General features: G+C 38.7%; 1 protein-coding gene across 8 annotated transcripts in view; it reads left to right on the top strand.

The window, feature by feature from the left end:
- PCLO (piccolo presynaptic cytomatrix protein) overlaps nt 1-21,938 on the top strand; it is a 288,390-nt gene that overhangs the window by 120,096 nt on the left and 146,356 nt on the right. For all 8 annotated transcript variants that reach the window (XM_089525010.1, XM_089525004.1, XM_089525006.1 and 5 more), the window contains one exon: nt 18,676-20,148. In XM_089525010.1, the coding sequence (XP_089381136.1) occupies nt 18,676-20,148 (1,473 nt within the window). The remainder of the gene's footprint in view (nt 1-18,675; nt 20,149-21,938) is intronic.

Below are 21,938 nucleotides of genomic sequence, written 5' to 3'. Positions count from 1 at the left end.
AAACAAAACCAGTTACCCCGTTTCAAACCTCAGCTGTTTATACAATGTGCGAGGCCAAAATAGGGTGAAACCAGGACAAGGTGGCACTCTGGTGTGAAGAAAACAGAGCAAAATAAAGCCTTTTTGCTCCACTCTAATGGTTTGCATTATCACACCAACATAGAAACAGCATGACGTGAGTGCAGGAATGCAGGAAGGCCCTGTTGACTTACAGATGCAATCTGGATCATGCACTCTGGGCCCAGTTAGACATAGCCATTGGCACCATTGTTCACCTTACAGTGTTTTTCTTTTGTCAAGCATACAGGCACACATGTGGCCCATTTCACCCGTGAGCCATCACACAACTCATGAAGTGAAATTATGACAAATACAGCAGGTTGCCAATAATGCAATGGATGTAATAAAAACATACACAAACTGACCAGCCCAACAGGGGGCCATGGGGTGAAGGGGATGGAAAGGAGGCATGATTGTTCTTTGCCAGTGTGTCACTGGGCACACCAATACACTGTACAGAAGGTGTATTGCTTGTGCAACTGCATGGCTAGTCACATTGGGCATTCAATGGGATGGCAGCTGGGTGATAATTGGCAATCACAGGCAGTATATTTATGGGATAGTGAGAATGCATGGAGGGGAGCAAAAACATCTTGCCTGATGAAGAAGCCCATGGACCTTTGAAAGCTTGCAACAAATGTATTGTGCATTTCAGTTGGCCAGTAAAGGTATCACGGATGGATTTTTGTTTGTATTTGTGAAATGGCCAACACAGCTACCTCAGCATGATTTACATTAGTTATAGAAAATTCTTGATGCCAGGTGCCAGAGAAAATGATTTGGGGATCATGGTGGGAAGCTCAAGGAAGAATGGTGTGAGGCAACTGTGAAAATCATTAATGTTATGGAACACTAGACAAGGTGTCAGTAATAAAACTGTTAATGAAAGGTTAGAATGTCTGAGTCCATTGCATTTCAAAAATAAGGTGAATGTGAGTAGACACAAAACAAGGATATACAATTTGAAACTTGGTGTTGATTTTGTGAATAAGGAAAAGCTTCTTCCTCCTTGCTCATAACATCAGAAAATACAATGGTGGGATTAAAAAGTAGTATTTATTTCCCAGAATGCATACTTCAGTTATAGAATTCAGCATCAGAACATGTACTGATAGACACTTAGATTGGAGTGGATAAATTCATGGAGGGTATGATTGTCATGTTTTCTAAATATAATGACTGTATATTTCCTCCAGTTTCTACAGCAGTACATCTACACATACCAGCTACAGCAGAACACAAATATGAGGGAGCTATTAAGCTGATGTCCTGCTATGAATTTCCCATAGTTATCTGATCAGCCACTACACTGGACTTGCAGACCTTCAGTCAGACCCAGAAGGGCTCTTCCCCTGTTGCTCTTCTTTCTGAATTTTTTTAGTCATATATCAGACTAGTCCATCATTTCTCAGATGTGCTTATACGACTCACACCAAATCCCTATAGTTTTTAGTATGTTTACAGGCAAAAGAAATCCCAGGTTGTTTTCCAGCCATTGCTTCCCAGTCACACAGTCATATTCATTGCTTTGGGTCATTCTCTGCTTGCACTGAATTATAATTTAAACATCTCAAGAGGCATGACTAATCTGTTGTTTATGTAATGGCAATACATGATTTATGTAAGTCCTGAAATGGTGAGTTTTTTCAACAATACACATTTCAGATATATTGATGAAAAAAATATAATGAGTGCAGGTTTGCTTGTACCTTCTGTATTCTCAGTCAGGCTAACTCTAGAGGTACAAAGTTCAGGAGCAAACAACTTGCAAAAGCATTAATGAATCCTGCAGTGTTGGGCGGAAGCAGAGGAGAAAATTCTTGTTGGGCTTGTTTGAAGAAATGCTGTCTGTCATTGATGAGGCCAAAAGGTCTTCTTTGAGTAGCACTAGAGAATTGGAGCTTCAGGCAAAGACATGAATCAGAGGCACTATACATGATGGGAGAAAGTTGAAAACATGGAGCACTCTGTTTAATATTTATTGTATGGTACTTGAGATGTTCTAAAGGGAATGACAGCAAACTGGTTGAGCTGGTACAGGTCTTGCTATTAAATATTTTAACATGGGGTTGTTGTTTTTTGTATCTTTCATAGTCTAGATCATTCTCTTGCTGCCAGTGGTGCTGAGGCAGTTGATTTGTGTTGTAATAATGGCTATTCATTATTCTAAAAGAATGCTGTCACCATCAGTGTATGATACTGCATCTGAAAGTAGGTCTTAATTGTGGCTCACACTTAAACACAAAGCTCTTTTCCAACCAGATTGCATCCTATGAATTTCAGAACGGAAGTTTCTGTGCCTGAATAAAAACCCAGATGCAAGGAAGGGATACTTAAAACAAGGACACCCACTGATTAAACAAGATGCTATTGTTTTAACAGCACAAACAAAGTACACAGTGTTGCACCTCGGTAATGGCAAGCATGAAACAGTACAGACTGAGTCTGCAATTACTTTCTAAACTAGAGTATTTAAATTCATCTCTTTGTATAAGAGATTTATAAGGTCCATGTTAGAACCTGCATAAATGTTGGGTGACTATTTATTTCAAAAGCCAAAATAAATGTTTCTATGTGATCACAGTTTTGTTCTCACAAGGTAACTATGGATTAATAAAGCCAAGGAACCTAAACTCATGTTTTAGTAATTTTTTTGGTTTATTTTAGTAAATCATTGGTTTAGAATAGCCACAGTTTGTTGTTGTTGTTGTTTGATTTTTGGATGTTAGGCTAAATTGTAGTTAACCTTAAAAGCAAAGAGAAGTTGAGAGGGATACCTTTTCTTAGTTGAGAGGGAGATCTTGTAAGTGGGAAGCTGGCACCACAGTGGTAGACCTTATTTTAGCATGATTTGTGTCATTATGAGTTATAAACTCATATGGTCTACTGAAACACGCAGTAGCAAAAAGGTACCACTATGAGCATTCGGCTCATATGTGTTCCACCCCAATGTCCTTCCATGCAGCTGGAGGAAACACTTTAACAGATTTTACCATAAACAGAATGTCTTCTATAAACTATGAACATTGCTATAAACATTGCTATAAACCAGAGGTTGTGGCTTATAGGAAGCTTTGATTAGTTTAAAAAGTCAGTTCAGGAACATGGTCTCCAATGGCATGGGGGGTGAACCCTAATGCTCATAATGCATCTCCGTTGCTTATTCATCTTATTAAACCAGATATGGACAGTTTCCTGGGCTCCCGGTTGCTCCCACAGCCTGCTGGAGATTATAACAATTCTTTGACTCCACTCACCCGCCCCAAAAAATGATTAGCTGTAACTAAGGGATAAAATTAGCAAGTGTATTTCAGTATCCAATCCTCCTCCACAAAAAACCTGACTCCCCCCTTTCCCTTTCTGTTATAGTCTTCTGTGGTGCCTAAACTGGATTTCTCAGAGCAGGATTTTACATTGCCTTGAAAGGAGCTAAAAGTGCAAGGTCACCAGTTCTAATGCAAGCAGTGGAAACTAGAAGTAAAGCACTGAGTCCTGGGCAAGGTTTCCAACGGCTTCATTTGCCACCAAAGTTTGCTCCATGGAGCAAGAAGTATACATCATAGAGCCTAGTCTGTAGAAAATCTAGAATATGTGGCCACAGGAGAACAGATACTATCACCTTTTTTTGTTAACCCGGGAATGCTTCTTCACAGGACAGCAGGGACCATAATATCAGCCTCTAGACTATATGCCCCCTCCTTGGCTTTAGTCTGACGGCCAAAACAAATATATGTATTAAGAATGCAAAATGGTTTTCAACAGAGCCATGAATATTGGTTTTCAAAATGTGTTTTGCTGTAATTCCATTGGCAAAAGTGACTCATGCTATGTTGTTATTTATGTTGCATTATGTGACTTGAATAACAGCTTGTTAATAATTGGATTATTTGTTATGTTGCTGCTATTTTCCAGCATGGGACTGTATGCTGCTGCTAACTTAAAACAAGATTTGAATCAGCATAGTACTCTGTTTCCAGATGAAGATCTGTTTAAAAAATATTTTACTACTACCTTGCCTCTCTGGAGGGTGTTGGATAGCTAGTAGGATGAGTTGCCCCAGAGGAAGGAAGAAATACTTAATTCCTTTCTGTTGCTCTCTTAGGCAGCATCTACACTGCAGAAATAATCCAAGTTGATACCACTTTAACTGGCATGGTTCAAAGCTATGGACTTCTGAGAACTGTTGTTTGTCATGTCACCAGAGCTTTCTGAAACAGAAGGCAAAATGTTTCACAAAAGTAGTTTCCAGAATTCCATAGCACTGAACCATGGCTGTTAAAGGAGTGTCAACCTGGAGTATTTCTGCAGTGTGGATGCAGCCTTACTCATTTTCTTAGTAGAAGAAAGAAAAAAAATATTTTAAATAGTGCTGCAGTAGAAACTTTGCTTCTCCTGCTGCAGAGCGGTTTAAAATAAATTCATGGATTGGTCTCTCCAATCTCAGCAGAGCATTAGAGGACCAGTGATTGAGATTGTTCCAAAGGGAATAAGGAGTAGAGATGTAAATCTTTACTAATTAAATTTGTTCATGTAAGAACAAATAATGTCTCACATTTTCTCCCCAATAGGAGGTTTGTGAAACATTTCTTGGGTTTTGTGCAAACACACACACACACACACAAAACCAAAAAATTTTGTACAGAAAACAGTATAAAACAATACAAACTATTTTTGTGCATAATCCATGGACTGGCCTGGCCCCTCCTTACTTATCAGACGTTCTTTCTCCTCACCTTCCCACCAGGGCCCTCCGTTCTGGTAGTCAAGGTCTGCTGTCCCAGCCCAGGATTTCCTCTGCCCCATCCCGGATTCGCCCCTTTTTCACTTGCTGCCCCTCATTCCTGGAACCTTCTTCCCCCACAAGCAAGAGCCATCACTTCTTTAACCAGCTTCAAAACTGAGTTGAAAACCATCCTGTTCAGAGTAGCCTTCCCAGGCATTGCATAATTGTCTCTTGCTATTTGGTGTTCTTTTGTTGTCTGTTTATCAAACCATTTCCTGTATTGCTATGTACTGTATATGCATTATCCTACTTGAGAGTATGTATTTTCCCTGGAAAATGATTAACCATCCATTAAGAACCCAAGCCCTCCCTCCAGTCCATCTGCCTTGGTCCAGGCCTTGGAGGTAGAGAGGAACTGCTGGACCTCTTACCCTTTCCCGCCACCACTCCCTTCTCCTTCTGTGTCATGTCTTTTTAGATTGTAAGCCCGAGGGCAGGGAACCGTCTAACTAAAAAGATTGTATGTACAGCGCTGTGTAAATTTACAGCGCTTCATAAATAAAGGTTAATAATAATAATAATAATCCATCTTGCCCTCAGTACTGACTAGTTTCCCAGCACCTGGCACTTTATGTTGATATTGTTCTGTTATTTGCATCATCATCATCATGGTAGTAGTAGTGGTTGTTATTGTTATTGGCTACAGCAGCATCCTGCTTTTTCCCTAACCTTGACTCCAGATGGCTTACAAAGTTAAACAGGTACAGATAAAAGTCCACATCATTAAAGCATTGTTGTAGTGTGCCCTCAAGTCATTTCCAACTTATGGTGACCCTAAGGTTTTCCTTGGCAAGATTTGTTCAGAGAAGGTTTGCCATTGCCGTCTTCTGAGACTGGGAGAGTGTGATTTCCACAAGCTCATAAAATTGGTTTCCATGTCCAAGTTTGGATGCAAACCCAAACTCATGGTCTAGCACTCCAACCATTACACCACTCTGTCTCTTTAAAACATAAAAAATTAAAATATAATTAACTCTAAATAGAAATACAGTGCTTCCTTCCCTTGCACAGGGGATCCTGACTTCCAATGTTTTACTGGTTGGAAACCTTGCTCCTTTGATTGCTGGTTGCCGTGTCTCTCTGGACTTCTTGGCCTTTGGATTTGCTTGCTCATCTTGTTGCTCTCTAGAACCCTGGACTTTGGATCGTTGACTTCTCTCTTTGGCTGTGCCCTATAGTTTGTGATATTTAGACTCTTACTTGAGAATTGTCTGTTTGCATAGACCTTTGCTCTTTCATTCGACTTTAGGACATTATCTAGGTCTGAGAATGTTGCTATGAGCATACTTGGCTGCTTTCCCAGGACAACAGCTGCCAGGCCTAATCCTCAGTTTACTAGGGCAGTGTGTTTCTTGTAGGATGGACCAGGGACCCTCAGTAGGCTTTCACCAACTTTCAGGTGGGCTGCAAAGCCTAAAGAATATAAACTGGCAGGAATGGCTGCCAGTTACAAGCTCAGTATTAAAAGGAGTAATGAAAATAATGATAGAAGATGTAGAAGAGTATTTTAGCAAAGTAATATGTTGGGAAAATACAAAATAATTCATCTTCACCACTAAGAATGTAAGTGGACAATATGAAGCAGTCTTGATATTGTTGGACAGCAATTTCCATGAAGCCCAGCCAGAAGAACCAACTGTCCCAATTTGGCAGAGATGGTCCCAGTTAATCCTCTATCATTTCACTTTTTCAACTGCTTTTGTAAGTGTCTCAGTTCCTCTCACCTCCTCTCACTTTTCCCTTTTGTCCCAAACGTACTTCCATTGCTTCAACATAAGTTCAAAGTGCAAAAGGAGTTTGAACTCAATCACCTCGTGGAGGGTTGGAATCTTGTCCTTCCCAATAGGGTCATGCAAAAGCTGCAGTCACTCCTAGCTTATTTGGTCTTCCTTATTTGTAACTTTTGCCATCTTGACCACACTGTGATGTTGCTTGGCCCCATGTGTCCCAGTTTTCATCTGTGAAATGTTGGAGGATATGAGCTAGTGGTGCAAGATGAACTGAGAATTTGATTACAATGTCATGTGCATGAATTCTCATAGAAATTTTGTAGAACTAAGACTTGGGATTTGAAAAAGAGTGGAAAACGCCATTGCTTCTAGAATGACCAATTCCTTTCCCAGCCCAAAAACAGTGTGCTTGCATATATTCAAAATGAAATATGTATATATGTGGATTTATATGTTAATCACAGTAAAAGCTGGATTAACTTTGACATCTCCTCTTGGCCACAGAGGCATATGCATCTCTGGATGACCTGAATGATACAGCTGATTCCTGGCCAAGTTTCTTAATTCTCAGTGAACACCCTTGAAGCATGGCCCTTCATTCCCTGCACTAAAGTCCATCTGTTCTGATGGCACTCTTTCTGCTAGCAAGTTAATCAAACCATCTCAGTGAACCAAAGAGCCAAGGGTATGTGGTTTGCAATGGACAGCTATAAAAGACTAATGATATCTGTTCCACAAAAAAAAGCTCTCTTGTAAAACATTGAGAGCACACTGATGCCATGTGGTGCATTATTGGATGAAATTCATTAGTGTTATGATGCCAACAAAAGCTTTCTAAACAGAGAAGAAAATGAGTTGCAGCTGGATGCTGGTATGGAAGTACTGCTTCATGACAGAACAAACTTTTGAGAATAAATTACTTTTAAGCTTATAGCAATTCAAGGGATCTAAATAAATGGAAAATAAGCTGATAGATACTAGACCAAAAATTCATGTTTTTATCACCTCTTAAAAGATAGTAGCCCAATTCAGACACCATACTAAACCAATTTTTTGGTCTGTATCAACTAACCTTCTTGGACCTAAGGCTCAAACACTCTTCTCCTTCTATGTTACAGTGGGCCCTCTTCTTAGGTGGGGGATCCATTCCGGATTCTCCCACGTAAGGGAAAATCCACCTATGCTCAAGCCCCATAGGAAATAATGGGGTGCATGCATGTTGCGGGGTGATGAGTGCATGCCATGGGCATGTGCGCCATTGTTTCCCTCCCCAAGCAGTTTCTGTATATTTCCAACTGCGTAAAACGCATCCATGCATGGCATGGGCACACTGTATATGCTAGAAGAGATTGCAAGCATGTATAGATCCTTCTCTGGGGATTCAGATCCAGGGCCCCCCATGGATGGTAAAAAATGTAGATGGTTGCAGCCCACCAGTAGTGGAAACATGTACTGAAGCATCAGTGCATCTGTGTACATACACCACCATTGAATAATAAGGGATGTGGTAATCTGTGCTCAGATCTGCAGATCACCAGCCCATCGATAAGAGGGACCCCCTGTAATAGGTTTATTGTTTCCTCTGAACTGATAACAGTACTTAGTTTGAACTATGATTTAGTAGAACAAGCCAGGTTCAGAAATCAGTTTGGTCTTAGCTTGTTTCAATGAACTCTTATTTAAACTATCCACAGTGTACTTGTTGAAACTAATGGCAAACTACAATTCACTTAAACTCAGAGATGAATGTATCCTTGTTCCCTGACACACACAAGATGAGGATGAAGAACACTTGATGCTGAGATGCATTTGTTTAGTACTAAGTGATCTTTCACTTTTATTGGACATGTACTAATGATGATAAAATCTTTAGGTGGCAATTTCTCTGTGAGTTAAGCAGATTAGTTGCTCTGTTGAAAACAAAGAATCTTGAAACATTTACATTTATCTGGAATGTGCCCAGTATTGTGTATATTTGTATGAGAGGGGTGACAGATTGTGAATGAGAGAGAATCCTGTGTCTTGGGCTGGTTCCCCACCATAGTACCTTAGTGCCTCTAAATATTGCATTTCTGTATTTAACAAAATGTGCAGTTAAATACAGGTTCCATTCAACAAGGATGGAGTTCTTCACTAATTTCTTCTTCACCAGCCAGCTTTCCCTGAGATTTGTCTCCCCTCATGGGGATCCAGGAAAGCATAGCAATACCCTGAAATTCCTGGTAGATCTATAAAAAATAGTTTAAATTCATGTTTCAAAATAAATTAATAAATGTACATTTTAAGATAAATGCATTTGAATAATAAAATACATATTTAAATGCTATGATTTTGTGCTCGCTTTAAAAATTATTATACAAATGGGATGGAAGAAATATATGGTGTGTGTTTTTGTATGTGTGATGAATGTAAAGTATGAAGAATATAAGGCATGAAATGGTGTAATCATTTGAGTTCCATTAGAGTGGTTTTAGTAGAGAACAGAAAATGGCAGTGTAAGATATTCTTAGTTTTTTTGTCGGTTTTTCGGGCTATGTAGCCATGTTCTAGAAGAGTTTGTTTCTAACGTAAGATATTCTTGTTGTTCTGTCCTGTGAAAATGGGAAAAGGTGATAGCATGAATTCCTTTGTTTTAAAGAAATCTGCAGTAAGTGGGGGAGAGATGTGGGGTTTCTTTGAGTTCCAAAATGTTACCCAGCCACATTCCTCATGTTCTGTAGGTTTGTTTTTGCTGATATCTAGTACAGTGAGCCTCCTGAAGCTTCAATCAGTATATTTCTTGTGTTTCATTACAGATGTGCCTGCTTTCATATAATCTAATTTGCTAATTCATTTTTTCCCAGGACAGCATATTTGAAACCATAATTTATATAATGCATTATAGACAAGAATAATGTAATGGGACAAGGGGACCAAAATAGAAAATGAGCATATAGAACTAAAGAGATATGCAGTGCAGTGTATTGTCTAAAAATGACAACAGCAGGAATTGAAGTGACTACATGTTCAACACACATGTGGAAACACTGGTTCATATAAATGCACAACTTGCTTACCATTAATGTTTTGTTTTGTTTTGTTAGCAATATTAAGCAGCTTCTTTCTGCACCCAGGAAAGGGCACAATAGCCGTAGCACAGTGGTTTTAAGGCGCTCCTTTGGCACTGCATCATGTAAACATAGCACCAGAGGAGCACTGTAACATGTGAAGTGGCGTGGCATCACACCCCCATGGGAGCGGAGTTGGGGCATGCATGTATGGACATCATGCCCTGACTCTTAATGACCGATCTGCACAGCCCCTCAGTCAATAGTTTGGCTCATAAGGGAGAACCTGATTCTTCAGATTTCCCTGTGTTAAACAATAAAGTTATTTCAAGATCATCATCAATAATCTGAATTGTTCTGAAAAAGAAATCAGAAGCCAATGCAGTTCTTTCAGGAACGAAGACACATGCTTCTTAAATGTAGAATCCATTAACAGCCTGACTTCTATATTATGAACCAACTGTAAGTTCCAAACATTATTCCGAGGTAACCTTCTGTATGTACAAGATGTAATAAAACCTAAAACCATGGCCAAGATTGTAACTGGTACACCAGTCTCAGCTGGGCAAAAGCAATACCTGGGCATTCATGGTGAAATCCTGGTCTAAAACCCACCTGTACTGAATTAATTTGCTTTACCTAGTGCAAATTATGTCTTATCACCAATTCTTTGGCCAGCTCTAGATTAAATTTCATTTGTATTAAGTTCAGTTTGTCCACATCCACTTCATTATGGCTGTCAGTTAATAATGCTACCACAACCTCCCTGGAATGATGTGAGGGAATATCATCTGCACTGTTGTGACCCTGAACCACAAAATCATAGATAACTTTCTTCAGTGGTTCCTTGCTTTGCTGCTGCTGCTGTTGTTGTTGTTACTCATTTATATCCCGCCTTTCTCCCAATAATAGGGCTCAAGGCTGTTAACATTTTTAAACAGTACAGATATGCAAAACCTTTGATAAAAATATAATTATAAAAGTTAACTAAAAGCAAACAGTTTATAAAGATAAAACATTAAACATTAAAATTCATCAAGAGGTGTAGATGTTATATAATATAGAGAAGAGGGGGTACTCAGAGCACACAAGTGAATAGCTAAGCATTGATCAGAAATCCTCCTGCACTGGCTTCTGAAATTGGTTTTCTAAAGCTACATCCACACAGCAGGTTGACACAACTTTAACTGCCATGGCTCATTGCTATGGAATCCTGGAGTTTGTAGTTAGTGGTGGCATTGATACTCTCAGACAGAGAAGGCTAAATATCTCACAAAAGTACAAATCTCAGAATCCCATAGCATTGAGCCACAACAGTTAAACTGGTGTCAACCTGGATTATTTCTACAGTGTGGATGCGGTCTAGGAAGTAATAGAGCCATTGCCATACTGTAGCTCCAAGTATGCTCCTGGGCAGCTAACTCAGACGTCTACTAGCCAGTGTAAACCAGATGTTTACTAAAATTGCATGCATAAATTCTGACAAAAAGAAAAAGGGAAAAAACATGGAGATTGGTGTTTTGGATGGTTTTTCAGATTAGGCAATGCAGCAGATGTTATTTTCTAAACAATTTTGTTACCATAGTTGTTGCAGATGAGTTACATAAAACAAGTTGCTGATTGCAGTGGATAGATATAACAATCTTGCTTGCTTGTATTCTTTCTCTTTTTCATATGAATTCTCTTAGAACATTTGGTACCAGTAGAATTTTGTTTTGTTAAGAGTAAGTAATGTTTTTAATGACTTTTTTAAAAGGCCAAATCTAGCTCTGTTGGAGGCTTTTTTATCCCGTTATATTTTTGAGGATATGAAATGGCCTCATTCGGAGTTTCACAATAATATGAAAATCTCCCCCCCCCCCCCCCCATTTCTGTAGCATTTGATATCTATTTTCATACTGAACAGTCAGATTCTACAACAGTAATGTTTGGAAACCTGCTAGGGTTTAATACCTCGTATACAAACTCAGTGGAAAGCTAATAATATTCCTTTTTGTTTCTCTTACACGTCCATTGTACAATGGGTCCTATGCAATAATAATTGAGCATTCGTGACTTGTTTTGTAATACTCTTTGTTGCAAAGCCTATATGAGCCTGCACAATTTAAAGGGTTTCAGAGGAGGGCTTCCTCTTCACCCTACCACGGCCATAGGCACGTTTGGTAAAGTCATGAGAGAGCCTGCCTAGTGGTTGCTCCCTAGTTTTGGTATCTCCTCCCATGGGATTTTTCCTTCCCTGTTCTTTTGCCAGGAAAGACCTTTTTATTTGGGTAGTCTTTTGGTGAATCCAAAACAATGTAGTGTGACGCTTGTGGAAATAATGCAGTTTGACACCATTATAACTGACATGGTGCCATCCTACAAAATCTTGGGATTTGTAGTTTCCTGAGGCACCAGCATACTGTGGCAGAAAAGTAAAGACCTTGTAAATATGCACATCCCAGGATTCCATAGGATGGAGCTACAGGATGTAAAGTGGTGTCAAACTGCATTATTTCTACCGTGTAGATGCACTCTTTGATTCTTGTGACAGAAGGGTCTTCTAATGGGGTGTATCCTAGTTATTCTCAAATGCATTTTAAATTAGTGTGGTTAATAGGATTGGGCTTTAAAAAAAATAATGTATAAATTTCTTTTCCTTTTTCTATTTTGGGTTTGTTATTTCTTTTTACATTAGTAATATTGTATGTGTAATCTGGTTTTGTTGTAGTCTGTATTGTATTACATATATTGTTTGATACATTTTAATAATAAAATTATAAATTAAAAAAAAATAGGATTGGGCTTTTTATTTTGTTTTTTATTTTAAGAAAACACTTTTTATTAGGTGTTTATTTGTACTTTGGAGTTTAGCTGTAGTTTGTATTAAGCTGTGTTTTAGCTGCCTTGGGTCCCGTGCCAGGAGAAACACAGAATACCAGATAAATAAATAATAACAGCAGGCTAAGTTGGGCAGACATCATGAGAAGGCAAGACTCCTTAGAAAAGACAATGATGCTGGGGAAGGTGGAGGGAAGTAGAAAGAGAGGAAAACCACATGCCAGATGGATGGACTCTATTAGAGAGACCCTGGGCCTGAGGTGGAGGATAGGGGGGCTTGGAGACATCTCATTCTCAGGGTCAATACTCATTCATGTGAGTCATGCTGGACTTGAAAGCAGCTAACAACAAAGTTGAACAGACCAGCAATCCATGGGCTCCCTCCCCGTGGCCAGGTTGGAGAAGGTTTGTTATAACCATTTCTCCTCCTTCATGCCCTCTTTTCTCTTAAACTGCTCTTAACATTTTGAAAAGTCATCAGAAATGCAAGTGCAGGGAAGGGAAAAGAAGTGAAAATTACACTCACATCTCTGGGAATACCTACTGAGGAGCTGCTCTGGATCCCATAAATGGATTTCTTCCATACATGAAATAGCAGAACTGGATCCAACTCATTATACCTTCTATGGTCCATTGCCTTCCCTGAACGGAGTAGCAATCAGAGGCCTAGGAGTTGCTATGGAATTAGTTTCCAGCAGCTCAAACCCACTTGTATTAGTCTCTTAACAGGTTAAATAGGGTGTGCTCATTGAAGATACAGAGAGCATATGTACATACAATGACCAAAGGAGGGTTAGACAGGACTAGAGAGCATGTGGAAGCCAGATTGTTCTGATTTGCTGCCTGCAAAGCAGCAAATGGCTAGCTGAAAGATGTAGATTAGTATAATTGTTTGAATATGATGCAGCATTTGCCATTGGAATAAATGATAATTGAACATCATCTTTATTACATCTCAGTTGAAAGTAGCCTGGGTTTCCCTTTTCCTTTATAGCGCAATGACTGGGCCCATTCAGGGCAATCCTTCTTTGTATGGGAGATCATATGCTGCCATTTAATTAACTGCATGTGGCATATTCATCTGTCATGGGTGTATGTAAATTCAAATTATTCCAGTTAGATAATTGGGAGACTGAAATAACTTGGGAAAGGTAATGCCATAGCAACAAGAGGTTGTGTGACTATGTTACTGTCAGTTATGTACCAAATACGGTGATTGCTGAAATTATTTCCTTCCTGTTTTGGAAGGATATTCCATGCAGTGCCTTTTTAAACTACTTAGGGCAGATAAGTATTAGCAGATGTTTCCTTATAAAGGATCATTGAAGTTGACACCATGGGAACATAACATTCAACATTAGGAGCCCTGGTGGCGCAGTGGTTAAATGCCTGTACTGCAGCCATTCACTTAAAACCACAAGGTTGCGAGTTCAAGACCAGCAAAAGGGCCCAAGCTCGACTCAGGCTTGCATCCTTCTGAGGTCGCTAAAATGAGTACCCAGGCTGTTGGGGGCAAATTAGCTTACTTGCTAATTAGCTTACTTGCTGTTCACTGCTATGATCTTTGGAACAGCGGTATATAAATAAAACAAATTATTATTATTATTATTAATTCTTTATTCAGAGAACCTGCATTAAGGGAATCTTGAGACCTGAGCGCTGGGGGCTTTATTCTGAAAATCCAATTAATTTTTCTGATTTGTTATTAATTCTGAGTCAGATCCAGACTTCAGGATCATAATCATTTTTTACTGCAGTAAACAAGCAAACAAATAAATTCAGGATCACTTCAGGAACATCTTCCACTTTATTGATATTAGACATTGCATTGATTCTTACTATTATTATTATTATTATTTACTTATATCCCGCCTTTCTCCCAATATATGGACACAAGATGACAAACAACAAGTTTCAAAAAATACAAATCAAAAACAATATATAAAATGTATAAATACAGTGGGGCCTCCGCATACGCGGACTTTTTATAAGCGGCTTTGAGCGTACACGCTCAAGCCGCTGGGCGCGCGCGGGGTGGAAAAGGCGGCACGTCCCATTCAGTTGAATGGGTGTGCGTGCCTGTTGCGCTGCGCGCACGCCCATTGCACCCCGCACACCTCCGCGCCGCCGTGCACGAGCCCCATTGTTTACAATGGGCCTCGAGCATAGGCGGAAATCACCATATGCGGCGGGATCCGGAACGGATCCCCCGCGTATGGCGAGGTTCCACTGTATACAATTTAAAAAACAATTAAACAATTTTAAATGTTAAAATAATTAGGCATTAAAACTTAAAATATATTAAATATTTTGTCTACTCTAATCATTTATTCTGCAGTAGTCTGCCCTTCAGTGATTTCAAATGAAAGAGAATATTTGCTATTTTAAGTAAAGATACATTTTGAAAATAAATCGACATATTATGCTGCATAATGTTAAGGGACATCCAGATATGTATTTTCTAGTGCATTTGTGATAATGGGTTGGTTCATTAGTATTTCTTTCTTCATCACAACTTGTTACCATTTCAATTACTCTCATCACAAGAAGTGTTTAGTTTCCTCTTAGCCATGTGTTTATTTAGGTATTTGTGTAGATGGATATCTCACCCATAATTTGTCTCTTTGTGTTTAGATTTTTGAAGACTGGAACAACTAGTGTGCAATTAATGTTCCCTTCCTGGAAAAGGTTTTCAAGCGGGCGGTTGCTATGCAACTCTAGGGGCTCTTGCATGAGACTGATTATTTACACCCATTTCAGTCTGGCAAAGTCACCTGAATAAGGGGAAATTTGACCATCTTGATATTCTTGCAGTTCCCAATGCTTTTCAATACCAGCCATCATTGTGTTCTTCTGGACAGCTTTCCTGTGTGGAAGGCTGATTGCACTGTTCTGTGATCATTATGCTCTCACCTAGCAAAGCCAAGTCAAGATAATTGGGATGGAAGGCTACCTATTCTGTTCTATGGCATTTAAGCTATGTTAACAGTCAGCCCTCCATATTGGTAGACTAGGCATCTGTGGAATGGAGCATCTGTGGATGGCCCCATTCCGTTATTGTCAATAACAGCACATACACACAGCCACACCAGGGTGGTCACATGAACATCAGTATCCATTGATGCTAATGGGACGTGGTCCCCTGCGTTATTGGTTACTAGTGGGGAGGGGTACAGAACAGATCCCCCTGCGGACAGGGAGGTCCAAACGTATACCTTCAGAATTATTAAGTGAGAAATATAGAAATACTGAATGGAGCAAATGTTTCTGAGTTTTTGGGGGGCGGGGGAATGAAGTCAAGTATGTAGTGCATTAATATCCCCAGCTGCAGCATGAGAACTGTAGTACCTATGCAAATCCTTACTTGCCTTGTTCTAACAAGAAAAAAACCAAGGAACTGCTTTTTCCCCTGCTCACCTGCTGTTTCCTGCACTTTTCAGCAACTGCTGTCACATTTGCACTAACAATTTTTGCCCAGACAGTAGAACAGTGCAGTAATGCGAAATGTAGCTGCAAAAGTTCAGTGTGCAAAATTACCATCTTTTTCCTCAATGATTTCCATCAATCAGTCTTTGTTTAGTCTTTTTCATCAATCAGCCACTCCTGCTATACTTACTCTGTGTGTGTGTGTGTGTGTGTGTGTGTGTGTGTGTGTGTGTGTGTTTTCTTTCAACAGTTTTCCATAGAGATCATTTTAAGCAAATTATGCAACTGTCGATGAATACAGGAGTGTTCCTTATCTCATTCTCTCCCTAAATTCAAAAACTCTCATGAGAGGAGTGGTTTCTTAGCAGGTGCCTCTCTTGCAGGGAATGAGAAAATTTGTGAATATTCAACACATTTCTCACGCTTAGGTATGCACTAAGTGTCCTTTAGTTTAGTTTAGTCAAAACCAAATGGCAGTTTTTAGGAATTTAGGCAGTGAGTAATGAGGGTAAGGAAAACGGGCTGCTCCCCAATAAACTGGAATACATAAGCCTGCCACACTGAAATTAAACAGCCAAGAACCACAGGCTCACATCACCTAAATCCATCTGCCCTTAGTGAGCGTCTTACCCTCTGGCCAAGGTTACTTCTTTCAATAGTTTCCGTTCCCTCAGGATGATGAAAACTATTGAAGCTAGGGGATGAAGAAGCCAAGATGGAATATGGCATACTGGTGTGAAATGACTATTGGATTTCTATTATCTTGTGAGGACCACTGAAATAATATGATGTCCATTACTTTGGTCATAAAAAATGTCAGTTGGCAGGCAAACTGAAAAGATAGCCCTGGGGAAAATGTTGTATTCGGGGCATGAGGTTAACTGAGGAGAAGACAAGGCTAAAACTGAGGCATATGACTTCACGGTACAAAACCTGATTTTACAGAGACCCACTTTGACAGGGAACCAAGAGCCCAAGGGCTGATGACATAATAAGGTTTATGGAGGTTTTATTTTACTTTATGGGCTTTAAATGAGCACAGAGTAATAAAAATTTAACATGCATTGACAGGACACTTTTTAAAAAAAATAAATCTGCACATGTTGGAAAAGAAGTTGTAAAATTGATGTAGTTTTTTCCTAAAACCTCTATAGAAAACTGGACAATGGAGGCCAAGCTAAGTAGAAATACAGAAGCAGTTGTTTTTTACACACTTTACTAAAAAGTAGTACATAAAAATGAGAAGTGTAAATGATGTTCTGCTGGCTGAGTTTACTGGAGAGTGTGGCTTCTGATCTGTACTTGGGTAACTTCTTAACAGATAATGCCTCTATGTGCAAATTTCATTGTAATTTGGGTGGAGTAATTTAAAATCATAATCATAATCATAATCATATTTAGTTAGTTAGTTAGTTATTTTAACTAGCCGATCATTCTTTCCCCAACTATCTCAGTCTGACAATCTGGGGTGGGTAGAGAGTGGTGGAGTCAGCAGGGCTGTGTCTATCCCAGAGAGCATCTTTTTCGAGACTCCTTCAGATTTAGCAATGCCACTGATTGGGAAAAATGATGGAGCCAATATCATTGGGGCAGTTATGCCTTCTTCTAATGTATATATGAAAAAAGTGGTAAATTATATTGTGTAAAATTATCCAGAAGTTTATAAGAGACAGCTGAATAGAACTCAACAAGGTTCTCTTAGGCTGCCTCGGCATTGCAAAAATCATCCGGTTTGCCACCACTTTCACTACCATGGCTCAATGCTATGGAATTCTGGGATTTGTAGTTTTGTGATATATTTAGCCTTCTCTGTCCGAGAGCACTGGTGCCACCACAAAATGCAGAGGCAGCCTTAGTGTAAGTAATGCTGACATGAAAGGTGACAGGATCCTAGTGTGGGCCTACAGAATGGAACTGTGGAAACTTCTATGGTGTATCATTTCCAGAAGCACAAACAAACCTCTTATTGTGTAGAACTCATATCACGTTTCTAAGAAACCTCAGGTCCAAGAGCTGATATATTAGTAAATAACAGGCCTATGTTGCTTTTAGTACTGCAATTAAACTTAATTGGAACTTTGTCACATGTCCTTAGAATAGATTTCTTCCAATTTCTTTCAAAAAAAGAACAAACCCTCTCCTTTCACCTGATGTTTCTGTAAAGAATTCAGCTCTTTCTTGAATGTCTGCTTTTACAGTTCACTCAATTGGGTTTTTGAATGATGCATGCCATAACTACTACACAGATTCTACAATAAGTTAAGAGCATTCGGGGTGAATTAGTCCTGAATAATAGACTGGAAGCTTTAAGGGATTTATCTTGTAGATCAATTTACTGGTTGATAAATCTACTAAAGCTTTGGTTGATTAACCAGTGGTAATATATTTTAATCAACACAATGGAGCTGAATGGAGTGCTTATTTATTTATTTTTTACTTGTATGTTTTACTATAGCCAATAAAGAATGAGAAATTAATGAATTTGGATTGCTTTTAATAATTATTTGTGACTTTTTATCATTTTACATTGTTATATACAGATTAAAAATCCTTGAAAAGGTTTCTACATTGCATTTTATCAATAGGCAAATATATTAACAATTCATTCCAGTTCTGATAATTGTTTCATGTTAATGTGGCCCTTTATGCCATTTATTTAAAAGATTTATATGATTCACTGTGAAAGCCAAAAAAAAAAAAAACCTGTAAAATTTTGCAAAGCCAAATTGCCCTTTTCAACCATAACTATGAATGTTGCTATCATAGGGGAAAATATTATATTAATATAATTCCCTTTTTTTATTTATAGGTACAAGAATGGCTGTGTTTAAATTGTCAGACAAAAAGAGCACTATCTGGCCAACTTGGGGATATGGATAAAACGACACCTCCATTACTTTCAAAATCATCTCCCAAACCATCAGCTGCTCCTCAAAGCCAAGTTAAATCTGCTGAGACACCTCAACAACAGAAGGCTTCAGCAAGACCTGCTCAGAATGAAAAAAGAGGACCAGATATTCAGAAAGAAGATCCAGCATCTCAGCAGGGCAAACCAGCAAAGGCAATTTCTGCTGATAAAATACAAGAAATTGTTCAAAAAGAACACACAACACCTCAGCAAGAAAAGCTGTCTAAAACGATATCAGCTGACAAATTGAGTCAAAGCATTTCAGGGGAAGATTCAGAAATTCAAAAGGGAAAAATAGGCAAGCCACCATCTGCTGATCAGGTCCCAAAAGAAGAAGCAAAAGTGGTCAGGAAATCATCTGCTGATAAGCTTTTGGAAATCGTTCAAAAGAAAGAGCCAAAGGAACTTGAACATGTATCTGATAACATTCAAATTCAGAAGGAAGATCCAAAGGTTCAGCAGATCAGACTTTCAAAAACTCCCTCTGCTGATCAGATTCGAAAGGAAGATCCAAAGGTCCAGCAGATCAGACTTTCAAAAACACCCTCTGCTGATCAGATTCGGAGGGAGGATCCAAAGGTCCAACAGGTCAAACTTTCAAAAACACCCTCTGCTGATCAGATTCGGAAGGAGGATCCAAAGGTCCAGCAAGTCAAACTGACAAAAGCACCCTCTGCTGATCAAATTCGGAAGGAGGACCCAAAGGTCCAGCAGGTCAAACTGGCAAAAGCACCCTCTGCTGATCAGATTCAGGAGGATCCAAAGCTCCGGCAAGGAAAATTTGTGAAAACACCATCTGCTGATAAGATCCAACAGGAGGATCCAAAGATTCAGCAAGAAAAACTGACAAAAGTGCCTTCAGACAGTGAAATTAAGAAAGTTGATCCAAAAATTCAGCAAGCAAAACTGGCCAAAATACCATCTGCTGATCACATTCAGAAGGAGGACTCCAAACTATTTAAAGCAAAAATAGTGAAGACAGCCTCAGCTGATCAGCTTCCTAAAGATAATAAATTTCAAGAAATAGAACTAGCAAAGATTCCTGTGGAAGATTACATTTCTTCAAAGGCAATTCATGATCAAACACAAGTGGCAAGAAGAAAAGAAGATGATACCAAGTTTTCACTTTCACGAGAGTCACTCCATTTAGCTGAAAGCAGACAAAAAGTAGCAGGGGAACAATTTGCTGAAGAAAAGATAGAACCCAAAGTGCTCCCAAAAACAAGGAAACAGGAAGACATTAAGAGGGAAGATTTAATGATGGATATTCCAGAAAGCATTTCCAAAGATCAGAAATCCCCCAAAGAAGAAATCTCTGCTCCTCCAGTACCATTGCCAAAACCTGATCATGTGGAAGCAATAAGAGAAAAGGCAGTGAGTGTTTTGCTTTTCTTATTTCCTCCATTTCCTCCGCTGAATAACATATGGCCAAAACATAGGAATAATGGGGACAAATTTAAGGATGTTTAATTTCTATTTCTTTCAGTCTGAGAAGTCTTAGTCACATGTCTAAGAACCTAATTGAAATATTGTCCAGTTAGTTTAAAGTGCTTTAGCTTTGACTGCACTGGCCTATGTATGAATGACTAGTCTTGTTTAACATCAGTTCCTCATGCCACCAGAACTACTGTTCCCTTCAAATTAAACATACATATATTAGAAGGCTGTCAATGTACAACCTTATTAAATATTCCTAAAATATCTGGAACTGGACTTTATCTGAAATTTTATAGACAATGCTGGTATCTCAGCAGTGCATCAAAGATTAGTACAATTTCAAAAGACTTCAGCAAGTGACATTTTGTATCATCATATATGTACCACAGGACATCAATAAGCCTTGGTTAGAATCCAAACATTTCTATTTTCCACAATATTCTGGACAAAAGTGTGAGGTTTTTAATTTGTTGGTTTGTTTTCTTTGGTTTTGTAAGTCAAATCCAAGAAGTTTCATTTTCACTCTGAACAAAATTAATATTATTTCATGCCCGAGAATCATATTGAGCAAGGGAGATAGACAAGTTGGTCTGGGAGTTCATCCTCTCTCCTTTGAAGGGAGGTGGTTTTCTGAGAGGCCAGAAAGCTTTTTAGAGTTATTTTTGACCAGAAAATAGTCGAGGTGGATATTTTGAAGGAATTAAAACACTACAATTTGCCCACCCCCCAGCATGTGTTTTTAATGCAAAAATACTCACATTTCTTTTGCAAAAAATATAGCTTCAAGATATGTGTGTGTGTGTTGTGCAAAATTAGTGCTTTGTGTGTAAGCCAGCACTTTTGCACAAAGACTGCATGGGCTTTTAGAAGGTGTTTTTGTATGAGAATTTTGCATTGTATGGAAAACAGCTGAAAAAACAGTCTCCAGAAACCCATGTATTTTTACTCACAATCAGTGAGGTTTGTGCAAATACCCAAAATTTGTAGGAAAAGCTACCTGGCTTCTTCACACGAAAACTGTAGTTTTGTGTGAAAACATAATTTCAAACAAACAAATAAACAAAACAAAATGCCACAGTATTTCTAGAAACTGACATGGTTTTTCATGCAAAATTAGTTTTTGCATAGAGGTGTGGTCCCCCCCCCCCAAAAAAAATAATAATAATCGATGTGGGTTTCCAGAAACAGTGAGATTTCTTAAACAAAAATGTGTTTTGTATGCAAAAAAAAATTAAAAAAATTATAAGCCCTCATAATTTATAGAGAAGAGAGGAAAACTCAAAGAAATAGCAATTTTGCACACTAAAATGTGGAACTCTGGAAATAAAAATATTATTTTTCACAGATGCTTTCTACAGGGAAAAATAACTTTTTTTCATGCAAGAAAATTTCACTTTCTAGGTAGGCATGTAGCAAAATTGCTAGAAGGTTTTGTGCAAAAGGCATCAACTGAGCCAAAAAAAGCCACACACAAACACATACAAAGTGCCAAAAACACAATTTTCATTTTTTAAAAAAAGATCCCAAAACACATTGGCACGAGTGTATATTGGGCAGGAACTGTGCAGAAATACTAGTTTTCCTGTGCACTCTAGGTAAAACTATGGAAAGTATTAATCCTCACATGCAAGAAAGAAATAGTTGAGCATTTATATAATCAATTCTTGCACTAGTCATATTCATTTTGATCTCATTAAGGTTGTAGTCTCAAATAGAATAAGCCCTAT

Source organism: Sceloporus occidentalis, unplaced genomic scaffold, assembly GCF_023333645.1.
Source record: "Sceloporus occidentalis isolate IW3139 unplaced genomic scaffold, rSceOcc1.0.p SCAF_5, whole genome shotgun sequence".
NCBI classification, from domain to species: Eukaryota; Metazoa; Chordata; class Lepidosauria; order Squamata; family Phrynosomatidae; genus Sceloporus; species Sceloporus occidentalis.
Note: the sequence above shows the minus strand (reverse complement) of the source record. Positions and strands in the feature narration are given on the sequence as shown.